Source organism: Chaetodon trifascialis, chromosome 13 (assembly GCF_039877785.1).
Source record: "Chaetodon trifascialis isolate fChaTrf1 chromosome 13, fChaTrf1.hap1, whole genome shotgun sequence".
NCBI classification, from domain to species: Eukaryota; Metazoa; Chordata; class Actinopteri; order Chaetodontiformes; family Chaetodontidae; genus Chaetodon; species Chaetodon trifascialis.
The window spans coordinates 11,618,561-11,638,725 of NC_092068.1; the positions used below are offsets into that span (position 1 = coordinate 11,618,561).

The following is a 20,165-nucleotide window of genomic DNA, read 5'->3' on the forward strand; positions in this document are numbered from 1 at the left end:
ATCTTGTGTTTCCACTTCAATTGTGATTTATGTCCAGTTTGAGAGGGTCATTGCTTTTGCCTCATCAGAACAGTCCTTAATTAAGAATTCCCTTTAATTTCAACCCTTCCTTGACCTTTTCATCCCTAAAAAATGCATAGAGCATGAGAGAAAAATAACCATTTTCAAAGACAGAACACTGAATCCTCAAATTTTGGGCTGCTGTTTCCATGAAAGCATAAATCAAGCAAATCCTAACCTTTAGCAGGACTGAGTGCTGCTAGATACGGTGGTGTGTCCTAATGTCTCCCATGAGCAAACACATATTTCCGCCGAGCTGAAAACAGAGAAGCACCATCACTTAACCGACAGGAAACGTAAACCATCTGTACTGTCACGCGTGAATAACAAACACCAATAAATACCGCGTTGTTCTTAACACAACATGCACACGGGAACCCGTATTTGCAGAAATGCATGCATGATATTCAAAATCCTTGTTTCACGCACCAACTTTTCTGTGAAACACACCTCTTTGCCTCAGATTTTGAGTAAAACGACTCACCTCAATAAAGATCCCGAGGGTGCAGATAAGGAAATATAATACATCTCATACGCTTTCGAGAATCCAAGCCTATTGAATTTATTGCTTTTTAAAACAACATTCAGGTAAACACAAATTACAGGAAACTTTTATGGTCTCGCATGCATCATGAAGAAGGCATTCAACATTTGACCCTTGGACAGTTAAAACCACAGCTGGGATTTATAAAGGAGGAGAGAAAGGTGCCTCACTTCCCCAGTGGAAATTAGCAGATGGAAGAGGTTTACTGCTCAAACATACCGAATTCATCAGTGTGTTATTTTTACTACATTCTATCAACAACAACTTGATTTAATGCCAGTGCTAACTATAGCTGCATTCGTGTAATATCTAGATCTGAAATCCAGCCAGCCACCTATAAATACACAGATGTGTTCCCTCATATCTCAGTTCCTCCTCACTCAGCTGCTACATTGTGATATTCTCAACACAACTATTTTTAGTATCACAACTACATCACATTTGAGAGCATTACAAAGCTTTACACGCTTGTAACGACCCAAAAGCTGTAAAGCTGAGCTCTGCAAATTCAACAGCCACAGGGGCAGAACTGAAGGGAAATTAGGCTAGAAGGCCCTGTGTCATAGCCTCTTCATTCCCCAAATTCTTGACCCAGGGCTTCCGTCACCGTCACGTCTATCTACCCTCAACCCCTCATTGATCTCTTCTCTAACCTGAGTGACGAGTATGGAGTCACCACAGGGACACATGCACGGCTCTCCTACAAAACAAAACAAACGTAGTGCTGTAAAAAAAAAAAAAAAAGGGAAGAATCCAGATGAAGTCCTTTTAAGGAAGCAGTTTGGGGTCTTGAGAGCTGGAAATCTAATAGAAACAAGCTGGCTTTAGTCACCACTTAAGTCTGAGTATATTTGCAATAATGGGAAAAATACTCATACTACTACTGATGATGAAAAAGAAGGATGCCTCCAGCCAACTGAGATAAAAGCTGTGTTCACATCACTCCCTTGTTCACTGTTGCTAATATCGTAAACAATCAACAGTTGACTTATTGGCCACTTAAGATTCATCATTATTTAGTAGCTTCATTGACTGGCCTGCTGTCACATAACAGTAATTTACACATCTATCAAATGCAAAGCACTGCATTGTGTGCCTTCTAACAAAAAGTGATGGCCACTACTTGTACTTGAGCTGCATGCATTTCACAATGATTACAGACACTCTTATAAAATGGCAGGCAGGTAAATATAGAGCAATAGGCGACACATTTTAGGCGTTTCACTGGGTTTTACATCATCTATCTGAAAGCATCAGAATTCTACTTTTGTTGCCATTACAAAGAACAACAAGCATCTGAAGACTTCCTGTCAATGAGTGATTAACTTTCTCCAACGTCCTGAAAGACCGTCTTTGTACATAAACAGGAAGCTCGTTATCTGTACTCTTATGCGATTAATTGCAGAAGCACATTTTCCAGAAGAATTAACATTACTTTATGAAGTTCCCAGCTACTGATTTTTGCACCATGGTGCGACCGTTTAAGTAATATTACATTGTAATGACATGCATTCACTGAGAATTACCAGCTCAATCTCTGATAGATAAGATACCAGCAACTCAAAATGTGTAGTTTCGCAAATGGAGTATGGTGTGTTTGTGTGTGTGTGCGTGTGTGTGCGTGTGTGCTTGAGTCTGTTCCATCCTGGTGACAGAGGAGGTCTCCAGATGCTTCCTGCAGCTGAGTTTAGTCACTGTGCACAAAATCTGGGGCACTTTTACTTTACTGTTATTGTTGGAGCCATTGTTTTTCGATAAAGCTCAGATAAAACTGCAGCATGCAAACGCAAATTTGTCCAATTCACCTGATGAGGGCAGGTTACCATCTCTGCCAGACGTAAACAAAGCCTTGTTGTTGTTGTATGTACTTGTTTCACTTCCCTTGTGGCGGATCTTACCTGCTTAGACAGGAAGCAGAGTTTGATGTTGACGCCACCACATCAAGAATATACACTAATATTAACAAACGGGTCAAGCAGTGGGAAATGACAACAGGGTCACTGTCAGGTTCTTCAGGAAGCGTCATGGAGATGCCAAGTGATGAAGTAATCACAGCCATTTGTCTTATCCTGTGTGTTGAAGCAAAGGCCCCATCACAGGCAGCGCTTATGACATTCAACACGCACACACATTCGTGCTGAACAGCCATACACATACATGTTTCCTCTGCAGTGGATGTGGGAAACATGGCAAGAGAAACTCTTTCATTGTGGTCTGACTTGGCCACCCATTACGTTGCCTTGCGGTGGCATCATGTGGCAGTAATGCGGCCAAAAGACTGCGGAAACATTTTGCCCGGCATGCATAGCTGCCAAAATCAACAAATCATCGAATCTGCTCAACCTTTGCTCGGCCTTGATATGAGTAACAACGATGGATTTACTATGGCAACAACACAGAGCAGGTCTAATGAGCAGCCATACCAAAAATAATACCTCACTTATATCTTCAGTGCACATGCACGGGAGGAACTTCGTGAGAAATTTGACTTGTTTGACTGAAACAAACGTCTGCTGGCTGCGCACTCCCAAAACAAGACTGGAGAAGAACTGTCTAACGTTCACTCTGGCACGACCATGTAGGGAAATCCTGACCAAAACATTACCCGGAGCTAAAATTAACCTGAATAGCTCTTCTTTAGTATCCAGTAAATCCTCTTAATACTAAGACAAAGCATTCAGCTTATTTATATGACACCATTTGATTTATTATCGCAGAGCACAATGTGTGTGTGTATTATATATTAATTTTTTTTCATTATGTGCCTTATTAATAGGTGGTTGACTGGCTGCTATGTGTAATAGAAGACAGCTGGACCTGATTAACTTCCTGCTATATACTTTCTTTGTATCAGCCCTCTTGGCCTGAGGTAAATGAAACCGGGGGAACAGCATCAAGGGAATTGCACATTTCTGTAGAACTGCAAAGAGGAAAACAAAGCAGGCAGTGTGGCGGCAGCCCGGCTCTGGGTTTCCACGTGCCAGACAGTGTTGAGGCTCTGGTACTTTGTCTTATGGGAGATTGTTGGGGATGCAGTGGCAGGAACTCCTGCCTTGCCATACTCTCCTGGGTTTCCTGTTTGTCTGTGGAGAGCAGACTGAGGTCAAACAGTGAGTGGAAATGATTTTTCATATTTGTTTTGACTTCTTTAGTGGATTTCACTACATAACACGGTAAAAATACTGTCAGAAAAGTGGAGGACACTCAGTTGTTTGCGGTTTTGCAGAGTCATGCAAAAGAAGCTGAGAAGCTGCAACTGGTGAATTTGTGCCATTTTTGCTTATTGTATATATTATTATTGTAATCGACTCAAAATAAGTGCATTCAACTATGTGGATACAACCAAATAATTGCAGGAATCACATAAAACGTCATCAGAAATGCTAATCTACATATAGAATAGGAGAATACGAGCTAGAGAAAAAGTATTTTTTTTAACCACATCTATGGGTCAATATGCACTCTGATCAGATGAGTTTTCAGTCTGTGAAGGAAGACTGCAGTCCTGATGTCAATAGGGAGCTCGTTGCACCACTGTGGAGCCTAGACAGCGATACTATGGATTATTTTGGCCTTACCATTTGGCTAGTGCTTAATTCCAGATTTCAATCATTTGTGGACACTGACAGCATGTTATATGTCATTACTGCATACAGGTATTATTTGTTTCAGTAGAGCTGACCTGAGAAGATGCACAAGAACACAGACCTCCAGTAACATGGATTCATTCCCTAATGTTAAACCTGCAATTTATGCTTCTTGTCTTCCAGACTTTGTTTTGTAAGAAAATATAACACATAAAAGATGGATCTGTCCGCCACATATAGCCACATTAGATACGAATGAGGTACAGTATGATGCTAACAAGCACAGGCAGGTTAAAACATAAACTCCTAAAGATGCCACGAACCTTCTGTAACTTCACATACCATCATCATCACTCCTGTTGAATCTTATGCATGGTAATGCTGAAATCCAACATGTCTCTAGTTTTTCCATTCAGTCATAGGAGACTGGCGATGGCCTCAGTGTACTTAGCTTTGACAGATCGATGTTCACCCTGCAGATGACCCAACAACAGCAGGAGTCATCAGAATGAAGTTTGTTAGACCTTTAAATACTCCAGTGGTGCCAAGCAAATGTTAGGAGGACATGAAATATAGGGCACATACTCAGTGGAATATAGGCCAAAGAAAAAGGGGGGGGGGGGGGGGGGTGAGCAGGATACTTTACGAGCTAAATTAAACAGACAACTGTTACAGGCAGGGCTTTAACTGCTTATTTTAGCTCCTCCTTGGAGACTGAGACGCATCTACAGAGCTACACAATAACACTCATGACCACAAATGGAACTGGCTCTTGGCATGATTTCAAGGCTCAGGTGCAATGGGACTGCTGGAGTAAAAACATGCATACGACGACAGATAAACTGGCAAGGATGTAAACACGCCGCGAGATGTGATCACAGAAAAAGTGCAGAACATCAATCAAAGGAATATTTAAAAGGTGTTTGCGAAGTCAAGCAATAAATCAAAGCCAAGTAAGCAGTAAAAGCGAGCGTACAACCAAACAGCACTTAGCACAATGAATAATGAATGCTTTACAGTAAGACATTTGTGACAGCGTGATGTTGACATTACACCTGTTGCACTTTAGATAGATGGACACCGATGTTCTCTACTCAACATATAGTGTGCATACAAAGATTAGCAAAGTACAGAACGTGATCTGAATACTTTAGTCATTTAATTTCTCTTTGATTGTTCTGTTTTTAGCCAGGCTATCTCTTTGGCTGTATGGCTGGCAATACCCATCTGTCAATCCACCACTTTGGTCCAGACTCAAATATGTCAACAAATACACGATGGATTGCCCTGAACAGACAATCATGGTTCACAGATGATGTATCCTGATGATTGTATCCCCTGACTTTTCCTCTGGCGCCAACATGAGGTTGACAGCATGTTAACATATCATACATTTAGCTCAAAGCATTGCTGTGCCTAAATACAGCCAGTATAGGGCCGCTAGCATGGCTGCGGAGGAAAAGTATGTCTTCATGGCTGCCCAGCTACTATAGTGTGCTATCATACCCACCCTACATAAGATGAGCAGCATCCAGTTGTCTGTCCTTGACGCCACAGAAATTAACTTTAATTGCTGAGACATCCAGTTGGACATGAATGATATTCAAAACCTTCAAGCTATTTCACTACAACAGCAATTTGAGAAACTACCATACCACAGAAGGATAACATGCCAGTTGTACAAAATTACTTAATACAACACATCAAGCTGAAGAATTTCTGGATGGTGGTTCTCGCATGAAATGAGTCATTGCCAGCTCACCCACAGCACCTCTGATCATCTGAACTCTAATCACGCTTCAGTCGTCACTGCTAGGAACTGTTTTCCATTCTGAAATGTGAGGTACAACTGAAGTAAAAGCCTGCACGGAGTTTATTTAGCTAAAAATAACCAAACAAAGACCATCTGGAGTGCTGGTATGCTGTTCGTCGATGCCAATGAAAACATGTTTAAAGTGATCAACATGAAAGACTTACATAATTTCAGAAGGAATTATTCTTGAAAAAAACTTAGAGATTGAACCATTAGCTTCTGTACTCTGCGCTCCCTGAACCACTCCTGCTTTGCCCTTGTGTTCTCAACACTTCATGATTTACTCAGTGGCCCTCCAGCTTTTTACTTGATTTCAGATGGTGAAAATTGAGCATGTCTATTCCAGCCCTGTTGCTTCATGTATATTATGTAGAGCAAATACAACTTTAACAGCGCCTTATTAAGTTTGGCTGTTAGTTGAGGTCCTTTAAAAGTGTTTATATAATTTCCAAAGTCAACAAATGGGGTCGACAGATGGTCAGCAGAGTTACAAACGTGAGAGTGGCTCAGAATAGCTCATGGCCTCCTTCCACCGGCCCTCACGCATCAGGGCTTGAGCAATCAACCCTGACGTGAGGGTTTTCCATCAGCAGCGCCAGCACGCAGTTCCAGTTGACACACCAACGGCCCAGCACCCTGCTGTGACGCTAGCCTCAGTCCTGTGTTTTCACTGTATGTTTTAGCTGAGAGAAAGGTGGAGCGGGGGTGCACAATCCCTTGAGGATGCAGTCGGGCAACCAGCTGGTTTCCATTAGCATACCTCTTCTGAGGAAAGGGAGGATTGGCGCATGTGGGCAGACACATGAGGAAGATAAATGAAGCGATTGGTCAAGCAGACTAGACCCCCTTCCAGAGCGAAGCCAGATCACGACTGATTATGGTGATTCTTTAGCTCTTCTCTTAAGTTTAGGACAAACACATGGTGTATGATAATAAAGACTCATGGCAGACAGTTATCATGATAGGTCATAATCCTTGTCCCCTTTACTTTTCAGACATATCTAAGGGCACTCACTCTGTAAACAGTTTGCTAAGGTTGTAATTTGGGTGCCACACCTTTACCGTCCTGTGTGGTTCTTAAGTTTTTGGTATCTCTGGTGGAGCAGGTGGAATTTCTGGCAACATATAGTGAAAAAATAATAATCCACACAACTAGAGTGCAACCTGCAGCACTTCACACCCCAGCCAAGCAAATCCTCCTCGTGAAAGATCTGCATTAAGTCACCCAAAAATAAAGAAGTATTTAATGAGTATCCGGTCTTTATGCTAAGCTAAGCAAACTGCCTCCTGGCTCCAGCTTCATTATGAACAGACATGAGTGTGGTATCCATCTTCTCATCTTACTCTCGGCATGACATCAAATGCGTCCATTTACCAAAAGAACTATTCCTTCAACAACATCAAGTTCCTCAACTAACCAACAGAGATGCAAAATGATTCTCGTCCCTGAAGTTACATCTTACCTGATGGGTGGCACTTAAAGTGTGTTTATCTCACAGCTAGAGAGACGCCACAGATATGTGGCAGCTACGAGCTACAACTGAGTGATAATTCACTCGCCCACACACAAACCTAAACCAAAAGATGTTTGGTATTAGTGTAGAAATCTCAGGAAAACTCCCTCCTCTTAAAGTTCTGTGTCTTGAAAGTGAGACAAATTACATTTGAAATGTTAGATTCTTCTATCCTGACTTACTGAAGCGCTGGAAAAACACGTGCCAGACTTCACTGATAACTGTGATGTGTGCTGTGATGAATAAAGGAGCTTATTGCTACATCTGCTCTGTGTGATATACACTCATTATAGTCTGAATGGTTGAAGGAAGAGAGGCAGGCGTGGTAATGACAGGCGTCCTCAGTTGGCAGCTCAGCCTCCCACAGTGAAAGCGCCTGGAGAGCACAGTTAAGAATGCCAGTGAAATTTACAGGCCTGCACTGGGCCTCTGCATTAGAGGTGGTGAAACATGGATGGTGCCCTCAGGACGAGGACCCTCACTGTGGCTACACGGTGAAATCACAGAGGAATACAATAGAGGGACTATGCAGTGACAAAGGAGACCCTGTTTCCTGTTTCTGTCAGTTTCTGCAGGCACACACTTGAGCAGCATGGTTTCATGAACCATCAAGTGCCTGACTGTTACCTTTAACCTAACACAGCAGGGTGACACAAAGAGCTTCCCAGCAGATGCCTGCTGAACCGTAGCCTTCCGCTGGAGCAGCCACTGCTCTTACACCACTATGAGATATGTGATGGCCCTTACTTTATTTGACACTTTAATTTTTGTGTTGTTTTCATCTGTTCTGTTCATCTGTTCATATTTTCAGTGACAAATGTACGCACTATGATGCTCCAACCAAAAACTACATAAATAGATAAGTAAGAAAAACACAGCACATAAGCAAATAACTCATATCAAATGTCAACACTGCAGGGTGAGAGCGGTCCGGGTCATGGGAAAGACCAACTGAGGACATGAGCAGCTCATGGACAATGCAACACAAACACAGCCAGCACTAGAACCAGAATATCTGCTCTTACCTTAACGTAGGCAGTGTAGCGCTGGCACTCCTCCCTGTTGATGTCCAGGTTGACCTGCTGGCTCATCTGGCTGATCTGAGATCCGCTCTGAGTGAAGTAGACCCGCGACGGCTGGCTCTTCTGTCGCTTATCCACATCAGCTGTCAAGTTATACAGCAACTCTGAGAAGAGACAGAAATACTGTTACACAGAACATCAACTGTTCGTGCTGGTTCTTTGAGCAAAGATAATCTTGAGAAACACTTCAAGTATGCAGGGTTTGGCTTCCTGCTAGCTGCCATCAAAACATGGTAGAAAGTAAATTATCTCTTATTGCAGGAAAATGAATGTGAGTCAGAGGGAAGATGGGAACGTGTTTGACATTTCTTGGTCAGATCATCTGATATTACTTTAACTTAACAAGAGCTCTTTGTTCTGTGTTGTGTAATGAAAATGGTGCTAATTTTAGTAGACTTTAAGGTCCAGTGTGTAGGGTTTAGGGGGATCTTTTGGCAGAAATACAATATAATGTTTGTAAGTATGTTTTTGTTGGTATACAATCAGCTGAAAATAAGAATTGTTGTTTTTTGGTTGTCTTAGAATGAGCTCTTTACATCCACAGAGGGAGCAGATCCTCCTCCATGAAGTCTGCCATGTTTCTACAGTGGCCCAGAGCAGACAAACCAAATACTGGCACTAGAGAGAGTCATGTTTTTCGTGGTTTTAACAGCCACCATATGCTCTCCTATGCTTGGAAGGGGAGCATGAGGTGAGGGGTATTCAGTTGGTTGCAGTCTTGTTGCCTTTAATGGAATGTGCCCATAGGTTTGCTACTGTGATGAACACTGGCTTTGAACAGTCATCAATGTAGATCAAATTCTGAACTTCATAATCTCATCTACAAGCCAGCCAAGACATGAAGAAGAACTATAAAGTTATAAAGCTATTTTATTAATGTCAGCTCATTCTGGAATGAACTTAAACATAAACACAGCCTTTTTGTGCTCATATTTTTCATAGCTTAAGGTGAGCAGACAAAAAAGGAAATTAATTTTCCAGCTGGTGAGACAGAACGAGTATTGCTATGAAAGAAAACATTTCAATTACAACATTCCCGTTGGTTCCACCCCTGGCTTTAGTGACACTGAAACACTGAACAACTTCAAATCTATTTTGTATTGAGAAATCATAAGCATGAAGACAAACATTACCAACATTTCCGGGAAAACCATACATGGGCCTCTGGCCATTTAAAATCCAGTCCTCTGAATGAATCAGCCTCAGTCTGTCATAATTGCTTAAAGACTGTGTCATACTGGTAAAACAGTGGGAAGGATGGCAAACACACCCCAGTTGGAGCAAAGCCTAACTGTTTCCCCCCATCCAACAGAGGGAACGCCATGAGCTCACTCCAGAGGAGGCAAAGGAGGGTTTCATTATGGGAGTCACCAAACACATGGTGCTGCACTTTCCATGGTGTTCGCCAGACGGCTAAACAGAGAGGCTTTATTTCTGTGAGCCAGGATGTAGTCATTATGTAACGACAGGGCTCCTGCTCCCCTGGGGGGGCTGTGAATGACCACACCCTAACACTGGAACAGGACTGCACCTCAGCACTCAACAGGCACCGCACCCAAGAGCCTGTTAGCAAAGGCTGAAGGGTAAACCATCGGCCAAATGCGCTGACACTCAGCCACAGGCCAAAGGCTAACTGCACTGAGCATCTTCAAGTATAGGGAGAATTGCTCAGCATCATCATGTTTACAAATGGCCAGAAGTTCAAAAAGTATGAATTTCACTTCTTCACAACACAAAATGACCATAATATATTGCATCTGCAGGGGTTGGATTACAGATGCACCAGTGACAAATAAAATTGTGAATTATTATTATTTAGTTTTTAGGGTCTGTGAAAGTAATATCAGTCACATGTAGTGGATCTTTCAGAGTGATATGACAGCTGAAGTTTCTCTTGTCAGGATTTGTCCTCACCTATCTGTCCGGGCAGCTGTCTTCCTCGGAAGCGCATGCAGATGGTGACGTTGAAGCAGTTTAGATTCTGGTGGCCCTCATGGCACTGCGGCACAGAGATGTTGATGGAGACGGGCAGGAAGATGGAGACATCCACCGTAATGACAGGTCGGGTTCTACAACCACACAAACCGACACAGGAACAGAGTGTGGGAGAGACTGAACATTAAAATGGCTCGGAGGTAGAAAAACATAGTGCAGCGTCATAGAGAATGATCTGGTTCCTCACCTCAGCAGCACCACACTGTCTGCCATGAAAGCCCCAACAGTAACATCTGCAAAAAATATAAAAGATTGATCTTCAAGAGGTATGACATCACTACAACATCTGCTGACAGCACTCTTTACACCTGCAGAACCAGAACAATGCACAGAGGTCTTTCACTGTCATGCTGGCTAATTCTGAATGTCAGCTGTGGAATGCAGTAAACAAGATGCCTCTATCACGAGTCTTTGCATTGCTGTTGCAAAAGAATGAGTGAAAAAACATGAGGGTGAAAAAACAAATATTTAATCATCAGATCCTTTCCTTTTCTTCTGATGTGCTTAGGACAACCTTTCTAGCCTCCATCTAGTGTGGTGTGACAGTACCTGTGTAACCGTTGCCGTCCATGTCCACATTGCCAGAGATTGACTGGCCAAACATCTGCAGACCAGGGTTTACACTGCGCCCAGACAGTTTCTGTAACAGATGATACCAGGCTTCAAATAACACATATGAGCAACCATGGAAGAAAAGAGCACACCGTATCATTTGTTTGTGCTTTGGTTTGTTTTTCAGAGAATAATGGTGTACAAAACAAATAAACCATTTGGTAGCTTAGCATTAAGACTGTAAACAGCTAGCAGGCTCCTCCATAGTTCATAAATACACCTTCATGATATATTTTGTTTGTTTCAACTGTACACAAGTGTAAAAAACTATAGCTTTTCAGTACATTTCCCACAACATCTAACATTTCTTACAGCTGTCTGACTGTAGGAAGAGCTCTTACCATGGAGTATTTGCTGATGATTCCTGTGGCATCTCCATGGTAGATATAAACCGCTCCGGCATAGTCATCCTCTTTAGGTGCTCCTATGGCTACATCTGAGCAGACATTAGAGGAGAAAAGGTGTTTCTGGTAAAAGCTGACATAGAAATGAATGAGTACATAAATGACTGTGTGTTTATGAATGTATACAAAAGCTTTCATTAACCTGTTTGCTTTCAGCTGGCCAGTGCCTGGGAAACAAGCTGTTACAGTAAGACTCTTAATAGACAATTAAGTGTTGTTAGTGGTCATAAAAACTTGTGTGACCTCTGAGAGAGTGGAAACAAGACTATAAAGTGCTGGCGAGAGCACTGAAACAACGTCTCCTTATCCCATTTCCACAGCAAGTCCATATATAAACTTTCTTTTTATAAACCCAAACACTTCCATGACATGAGGTGCAGCATACCAACTGAAATGCTAAAAAGAAGGCACTCTTTTGTGCAATGCCACACAATATAAGAGTAGGCTGAAAAAAAGTAATTTGGTAGTGAAACCAAATGTGTATTAGGATTTCTACAGTAGTTCTTTCAAATTAAATGGTAGCAGTCTAGTTGTAAATAACAGACTGTCAGTCAGCGAGCAAGTCTGGCTCTTTCGACACAGCGAGAGTGACGAGTTACAAGATGAGTTATACTTCCCAGCTGCCATCCCTCTTCACGCACACACACACACACAGAATGTGCCAGGCTGCAAGCCTTGAGGCGAATCTCACATGGAGATGAAACCAGGGGAGCTTCCAGGCTGGAGTGTGAGGTGGACGCCAAGTCGAGCCCTCAGAGCCAAGCCACGCGAATGCTCAGGAAAACAGACAGTGTAAATGTATGTCTGTGTGTGTGTGTCTGTCTCTCTGTGTTTCTAATTAATAATTGTTTGCATCTGGATGACGCGAGGGTGAGAAAGGGCAATATTCTCTTAAGATCACCTTCGCCGCAGGGTAATCAAAACAAAATGTCTGTGAAGATGAGGGGTTTTATTGCACCTACTGAGCGTCTCAACCAGCCTACACAACAATGTCATCCTAACAGCACTGAATACTATTGTAAAGTAGCTGTGATTGCCTGGATTATAGACTCATAGACCACTGGAGGGCAGCTAAATGACTTGTACATATAAAACACGACCCCCATCTGAGTTCTGACCTCTCACCAGTGGCTCCAGCGGCTTACATGCCCAGAGAAAGTTTAGTGGTGAAAGGACGATATCAGCAGGTGTTCATTTTGGTGGATTCAAAGACTCTACTTTGAACTGCTACTACTGTAAAACACAGCTGATTTGTGTTTAATGGACTAAAGCGTGTTAAACTCCCGGTGTGGTCCATTAAGTCTGTGGTTCCCTTTTTGTCCTTTGACCACTTAAACTAGGCAACCATGAAAATGGACAAGCAGTCCTAAATGTGCAAAGAACATCTACAGTTCAAACTTCCTCTGCTGATGAAGACCATGTGAGTCAAAGAGCAAGCAAGCACAGAGGTTGAGTGGACGCTGCCCTGACTGACCTTGATATCCGTCGTCATCTACGTCTCCAATGGCAGTGATGCATTCTCCGAAGTGTGCATTGAAAGCATTGTCTCCACTCAAAACGGCTTCCTCCTCCATCACCCCCTGAAAACAGCAGCAGGAAAGATCACAGTTTATACAGTGAACTGGCAGAAGACAAACGAAGATCCTCCAGTTCGCTGCTGCAGTGAAATTTTTTCTCAGATAAAATTCTTTGGCAACAACTGCAGCTGCTTGGCTTTTATCCAAAAGATTTAACAACCAAACAGTCAACTTCCTCACAAAATAACTCATAAATACAAAATGTACAAACAGAGGCTTTAGTCTTGGTTGATTACATGATCTCACAATGCTGCGCTGTTTTACTCTGCTATCATGACAACAAACATGGGCAGAAACAAATCAAACATGAGCAGAGGGAAAAATCGACACTGCAGACAATAATAACAGCACAGAAATGTGCATATGTGTAGTTCAAAGGCACTGGACAAACTGTGGTAAAATAAATCTGCAAGTGACGGTATCACGTTCCCACTGATCCACGGATCCCACTCACATTGCCCTTGCTGAGGTACACAGACACCTGGCCCTCATCCCGGAGCTGGCTGTGCATGGGTGCCCCCACCAGCAGGTCCGACAGGCCGTCCTGGTTCAGATCAACTGCACACAATGAGGAGCCAAAGTAAGAGCCCATCTGGAACCAAGCCGAGCCACAGAGCAATGGGTCAGATCACAGACACTTCTTCTTCAGTTCATACGATTCACATACGATTCACACTCTGACTGATTCATTTCCCCTTCAGTATCAGTATGGATATATTTACACAGCTTATGTCTTCAAGCTACCCTGACTTCCTGTCATTTATTCTGAATGGAAAGCATTAGCTACCTCCCTGGCTGTGGTTTCTGGCAAGTGGGATTATTCTTTAAATCGCTGTCTAAACACTGAGCCGAGACATCAACAGTGCAGTTCTGACAACAAAGCAATTAGAGTAGCGTGTGTGCAATGCACGGCAAGAATCAACATCCAAGAGGAAGATTAGCTTCAAAAGAAAACTGCTGTGCTGTTCTTAATGAAAAAAATGCAAAAGCCTCAATGCAAAATATGTGCTGCATCATGATGAAGACCACGTCCGAGCTCATACCATTTTCCCTGAGGCTTGAAAACTCTTCACCAAAGACACGCCGTCGATTTTGAAAATGTAAACCTGTGCAGGAGAAAAACAAATCACTGTAGCACGCAACGCAAGAGGAGGAGTGCCAGTCAACAGCTGGAAACGAGACAAAAGATGAAGAGCCTACTTTTCCGCTGCCGCTGTGCTGAGGCGCCCCTGCAGCCACGTCGATTACATTAGGAGAGGAGAAGTGTCCAGCGGTCACGGCATAGCCTGGAGACACAGATAAAAATCAGCTGGAGCTCCTTCTATATGCTGATATATAATCCACCCTCACTGAAAGGCTCTCACCAAGGTAGCTGTATCTGTGGGAGTCGACGTTTTCTTTGTTTGGGCTGTAGAAGGAGTCCGAAGTCAGGTTGTACACCTTGATCGTCCCGGTCCAGTAGTACGACCCAGGCGCCCCCATCACCACCAGCTCCTGAGGATGAAACCCCCCCCCACACATTCATTCAGATGACTGTGATTTTGACTCACCTTCTATCTACACTGCAACAGCACGCTGAAGGAAATGGAAAAAAAAGGGAAAACGCTGCTGGGGGAGCGTCTGGTTAACCAATGGCCACAGACTGGTTTGTGCTATCTGCTCTTAACCGCGCAGCCAGATGGCATGCCGGCTGAAGCTGCCTCCTTTGAAGCGATGAGGAATTCAGAGCGCGGGCAAAAGTGACAGCTGTAAAATGAGTTGTTCACAGCTTTTTGTTGTGATGCTCTGGGGCTATTGAAGGGCCAGAGCACCACAATTAAGATGCTTTGTTTCGACCACTCTTAAAGTGCTCTATGGTTGCTCAGCACTTTCACTCTCTGTCACGGGACACCACTGAGAGTTCAAACAACATGAGCGACACAGTGAGGACCTTACTCAGCAGTATATAACCCCTGTGCTGTGGTGTCAAACATCTGGGCACCATGGTTCAGACAGGGATAAGGTCTAACAGTTGGACATCTTTTCTTTAAATTCCTTGCATTCTTTCAAAGGGGTGCTTGTTCAAATGCTTTACCGGATCAACACTGACATCCTCAGTCTGTTAAGGTGCCATGGTTTTGTCTTTGCTTTTGAAACAGTAGGTTCATTGTGGAACAGTATCAGAATCTTTTCTTCCCTGAAGTCAAAAGTTTCAATTTCAATTTTCATGTTTCACATGATTTTGACTGCACCCTCTCAAGCTGCAGTAAAACCTCCACTCCTGTACAGTTGTCTCCAGCTTCCTGTAAATATTGAGTTTTTCTCACTGGGGTTTACATAGTAAAATAATGAAACTAAACCCAACTTAACATCACTTAACATCGTCATACGCTGCTATGAGCCTTCATAACAACCGTGAACAGACTTTCAAGGGCTCTTTGACTCTGCATCCGAACACACATATCAAAGAATCTGTGGTGAAATGTTCAACAAGTTAGCAGACAGATCATGTGGAATGATCCCAGTTTAGTATCTGTGACAGGAAAATCAATGTTAAAAGCAAAACAACATGTGTGATACGTCTGCATGCTCGTCACACTCTATCATGCATGCGTTTTTGTAAATGTAGAGTTTAAGAAAAGCAGCACATTTCTCACACTGGAGAACCAGAGACTGATGAGAGTTTCTGCAGAAAGCTAAAATAATGTTATTTAGCATAGGTTAAAAAAAAGGAAAACATTTCACCCTGAGGACACAGCTGTGCTTCGAGGACACGTTTTAAGTCACTTACAGTCTACTGTACTTCACTGTATGTCCCAAATTGAGCGTGACTGCAATATGAGACTTGAAAAGGAGCTTTGCAGCACACGGGGAACATCAGGAAAGAATTACATTGCTAATGTATAGAAAGCAAAATGTCAAAACTGATCAAATATACATTTTCAAATGTAAACGTAGCCCTCATATGTACTTTTTTAACTCTTTTCTTTTGCTCAGATGCGTTTTTACGTTAAATCTGTTTGATTCTCCTCACGCCCCTTCCGCCTCATCTTTCTACAGACAGACAAACATGCGGGAGCCCGAAAGGTATTTGTAAGACACTAAAAGGTGCAACCAACCAAGGATAATGTCATGTGTTCCTAAGGAAATTAGTATTTCCTTAAATGCTTTATCTTGTGAAACCACACCAGGTCAAGTGACCACTGCAGCCTTTCCTACACTATCTGCCTGTGGAGACATAAGCTTACTGCTATCAGCAGTTAGTCAGCAGAGCTTCGATACAATACTCATGTATATCTGACTGTAGAATTCAGATTTTCCACATCATTTGACATCTTAAACAACTTTGGGAGAGAAATCCCCCTCTGCCACATGTTTAACCACTCTCCTAACTATCACTATAATACCAGAGGCTCTAAGTCAGCAAACAGTGAAAAAAGGGTCTTTGAAACATTAGGCATGTGGCAATGTTAATGGTAATCATGCTTTCAAGTGAGAAAATGAGTCACCTAAACAGAGAAAAGAGACTGGTAAAGCTCTATGAGTGTCCAGGCAGCAGAAGTCTGATGACGACGAACAACTATCTCTATGCTAGACTAACAGAATGAGAGTATTACATGGATTAAGAGGACGAACAAGCACTGTTACTGACCTCCATAAAAACTCCCGCTATCCCAGCTTGGCACGAGCCGTGCTCTTCCCCGTATTTCTGCTTATAGTCTGTAAGAAAAAACAAACCACAAATTATTTCACTGTGTGCTTGAGCCAGCATTTACTGGAGTTTTTCCTGCATTCCATATGGAGCTAGTCAAAGTCCCAGTTCCATCCCGGAGGAATCTGGGGGCAGAAAGCAGACTGGGAGAAGGGGTGCAACACCACATTTAACAAGAGGACCGCTTACTTGTCGGGGGGGACACAGTGCTCTCAGATTACAAAAATATTGAGCTTGGATCTGCGCAAAATGCACTGTAAATATGGTCCCATGCAAAGTCTGTCTGGCTTCTCAACAACTGTTGGCAACAAGAGTTACGGAAGGAAGTGAAATCCTGACCTGGGAGCACAATTAAGGTGGAAAACAGCTTTTGATAAATAGCTCTGAGTCACATATCAAAACACATACAGAACGCATTTGCATGAGTCAGCTTCAAATATTATAGTACATTATTTTTCAAAAGGAGCTGGATTTTTAGTGTTGCAGAGGGTGTTAAATGGAAAACAAGCTGCGGCCCAAAATGGATTTGATTTACTACATCATAACAAGTAAGTCAATCTGTCCTTCAAAGCACCTGATTCTGGATCATATCAAGCCAAAGCTGGTGTGATCACACCTTTGAGAAAATGCTTTTCTTTTGCAAAAAGGTGCAAAGGGAAACTCTCCATCTCCACTGGACAAATGCTCATGTATTCAGGTTAACAATCTGTGTCCTTCAGTGGTAGGAGCTGGCTCTTGCCAATGTACTCGTGTTGAACTGAGGGAGAGATATCACACTTCAAGACTCTCCTGCTACTGGTCTTGAGTGCCAAAACACCAATCAGAGGCTAGAAGCAGATGTGGGGCTTTGCACCGATGGTGCTGGCTTCAGAGCTCACATGGAATGATAAAATATAACCACAAAGGAGGCTAAACAGACCAAACCAGTGGGTCCAAACCTGGTGGTCTGGACCTCTCGAGGGGATAAATCTGATCGGATCATAAGATGATTAAATGAAACAAAGGCTAGTCTGCTGCTATGCTCACAGCTCCGTGTGACTGTACTAACATGCTGATGTTTAGCAGGTCTGATGTCCACCATCTTCAGGATCCAATAAGCGTCATCAGAACTGCTTGTGGGATGTTTGAAAAACTTTGGAAAACCTCCACCCCAAACACATTTATGATGTTGGATGTCTGTAACTTTCTGACATTCACACCCACTTTGTGTCGTGATTGGTCAGCTGTGTGGAGGAAGTACGATAAGATGGGTTTGAACCTCTCTGCCAGCTCTCTCTGTTTACACTATTTCTGTCACGTACGAGTACAGCACTCTGATTCCAGGTGAGAATGTGAAATATATTATCCACTTAGCACTTGTTTAGCATGTTAGCGTTTTTTAATTTGTACTAAAACCAAAGTACAATGGAAGTTGCTTTGACCTAGTGATGAGGTTCAATGACAAGACGCGGGATCAGGAAAGTCTTTGGTGGTGGGCAGACCAACACTGCAATCCCGAGAGCCAAATGATGCTAATGTTTTCTGCGTTTTCTCTAATTTCTTCCTTTTTCTCATCTCTATCTTTAGACCTTAAAAAATGCTGCTCATAACTCCACACTAAATCTATAACCTGAGTCTTTGCTTGTTTTTTAGGGATTTAAGAGGCAAACAGGCTGGGAGCCAGCGGACTAAACCAACAAGACCTCTCACCCCAGCAACGCGTTTGATCTTTTCTAGCATCATTCAATGGGAGAAGTTCATATGAGTTGAAATGAAGGAAAAATGCTCATTAAATCTGTGCCGTGCTTGTCCACCATGGTGCCTGCGCTGTACCTTCATAACAAGGGATGAGCGGTTTGGTCCTGCCCTGCAGGGTGGGAGGAATGATGGAACAGTATCCATGAGGAAGGATGTGCTCCGAGTCGTAGTAGACGTTTTTCCAGCGGTGGGCACAAGCCTGCAAGAGAAAAACAGGAACGGAAAACAAGTTCAGACACGTGTTCATTCTGTAAACACCAACACTTCAGAGTGGAGGCAGGCGCTCCTCGACCACACTGATAGTTTAATCCTCGTCCTCGCAGGGCTGGAGTCAGCGCGTCTCTGTGGCTGTCAAATGATCGTCAATGAGAGGGGGGATTAAAGCCCATCCATTACTCTGACCATAACAGCCATGGTCTGTGGTGTGAATATCTCAGCTGCAGCTTGAGAACTGCGTTTCCTAAGCGGCAGTTAATGTGCAGCGAGGAAATTTTTGCAGTAACATTTGTCTTTTAAAAGTTTTAATTTCAAAACAGCTCCTCCAGACTTCACAGGCAGCTGGAGAAGCCAAAAGTTCAGACAGTGAGGAAAAAAATTGGGATCAAAAGGCAAAGAACGAACTCCCACACTATTATGCTGCTGCTGAAACAGGGGGTACATTTCTAAAACTGACAGTGAATAATTCTCGAAACAATATTTTGCTACTGTGTTTTTCAGAATAAAACATTCCACAGATCGGTGAGCAAACAGGATAATAGGACTAGATTTCAAAGACTGCACAAATCAGGCCATAAATGTGTAAATGTGGTAATAATTTAGTCCCGGGGGGCAGGCAGGGGGGTGGGGGGTGGCTCCTGTGGCTCTGGGGACAGATCTAGACGCCTCTGTGCAGATTCATTTCCCCTCACACAGTTTTACTCTTCTCAGCCCCTCCCCTCTCCATGCGCGCGCGCGCGCACACACACACACACACACACACACACACACACACACACACACACACACACACACAGCCAATCTAAATGAATCTAAGAGCTTGGTAGATTGTGGGCGCACAGAGCATCAGATGACTGTCTGGAAGCAAGATGCTATGTTGAGAAACGCTTGTGTTTCAAAGGACAGCTTGGCTAACACTAGTAGCAGCACCAGCATAAACTCTAGCCCTTAAGTAGAGGGAGATTCTTTGAAAAAAAAACAAAAAAACAATCAGCTGACATAAACACAGCAAAAGGAGCTCTTGAAGCAGCTGACAAGTTCTGTCCAAGCAGGGAAGGAGGCTTTTACAGTTGGAGCATGGAGCCTGTGCTGTTGTCATGTCCCTGTTCAGTTAAAGGGCCCACTGGTCACAAACAAGGCCTTCACTGAAAGCACAGATGAAATCACCCCAATACACATCTGCCAAACAGCCGTTTCCCTCCTGTTGCACAGAAACGTGAGTCCACTCAGATGAGATAAAAAAAAAGAAAAAAACTTTGGGGAGGCACAGGGACACGTGGCTCTGGAGAGTCACCACCTTTCTTTTATCATAACCCTGTCTGGCCTTGAAGCT

The 20,165-nt window shown here is 43.1% G+C and overlaps 1 protein-coding gene across 1 annotated transcript in view; it reads right to left on the minus strand.

The window, feature by feature from the left end:
* itga9 (integrin, alpha 9) overlaps positions 1 to 20,165 on the minus strand; it is a 46,323-nt gene that overhangs the window by 22,764 nt on the left and 3,394 nt on the right. Inside the window, exons 4-15 of the mRNA XM_070978289.1 lie at positions 18,692 to 18,815; positions 16,820 to 16,887; positions 14,553 to 14,682; positions 14,389 to 14,474; positions 14,232 to 14,294; positions 13,643 to 13,780; positions 13,086 to 13,191; positions 11,549 to 11,643; positions 11,145 to 11,235; positions 10,783 to 10,828; positions 10,515 to 10,669; positions 8,544 to 8,704 (exon numbers count right to left, since the gene is read on the minus strand). Of these exons, the coding sequence (XP_070834390.1) occupies positions 8,544 to 8,704; positions 10,515 to 10,669; positions 10,783 to 10,828; positions 11,145 to 11,235; positions 11,549 to 11,643; positions 13,086 to 13,191; positions 13,643 to 13,780; positions 14,232 to 14,294; positions 14,389 to 14,474; positions 14,553 to 14,682; positions 16,820 to 16,887; positions 18,692 to 18,815 (1,263 nt within the window). The remainder of the gene's footprint in view (positions 1 to 8,543; positions 8,705 to 10,514; positions 10,670 to 10,782; positions 10,829 to 11,144; positions 11,236 to 11,548; positions 11,644 to 13,085; positions 13,192 to 13,642; positions 13,781 to 14,231; positions 14,295 to 14,388; positions 14,475 to 14,552; positions 14,683 to 16,819; positions 16,888 to 18,691; positions 18,816 to 20,165) is intronic.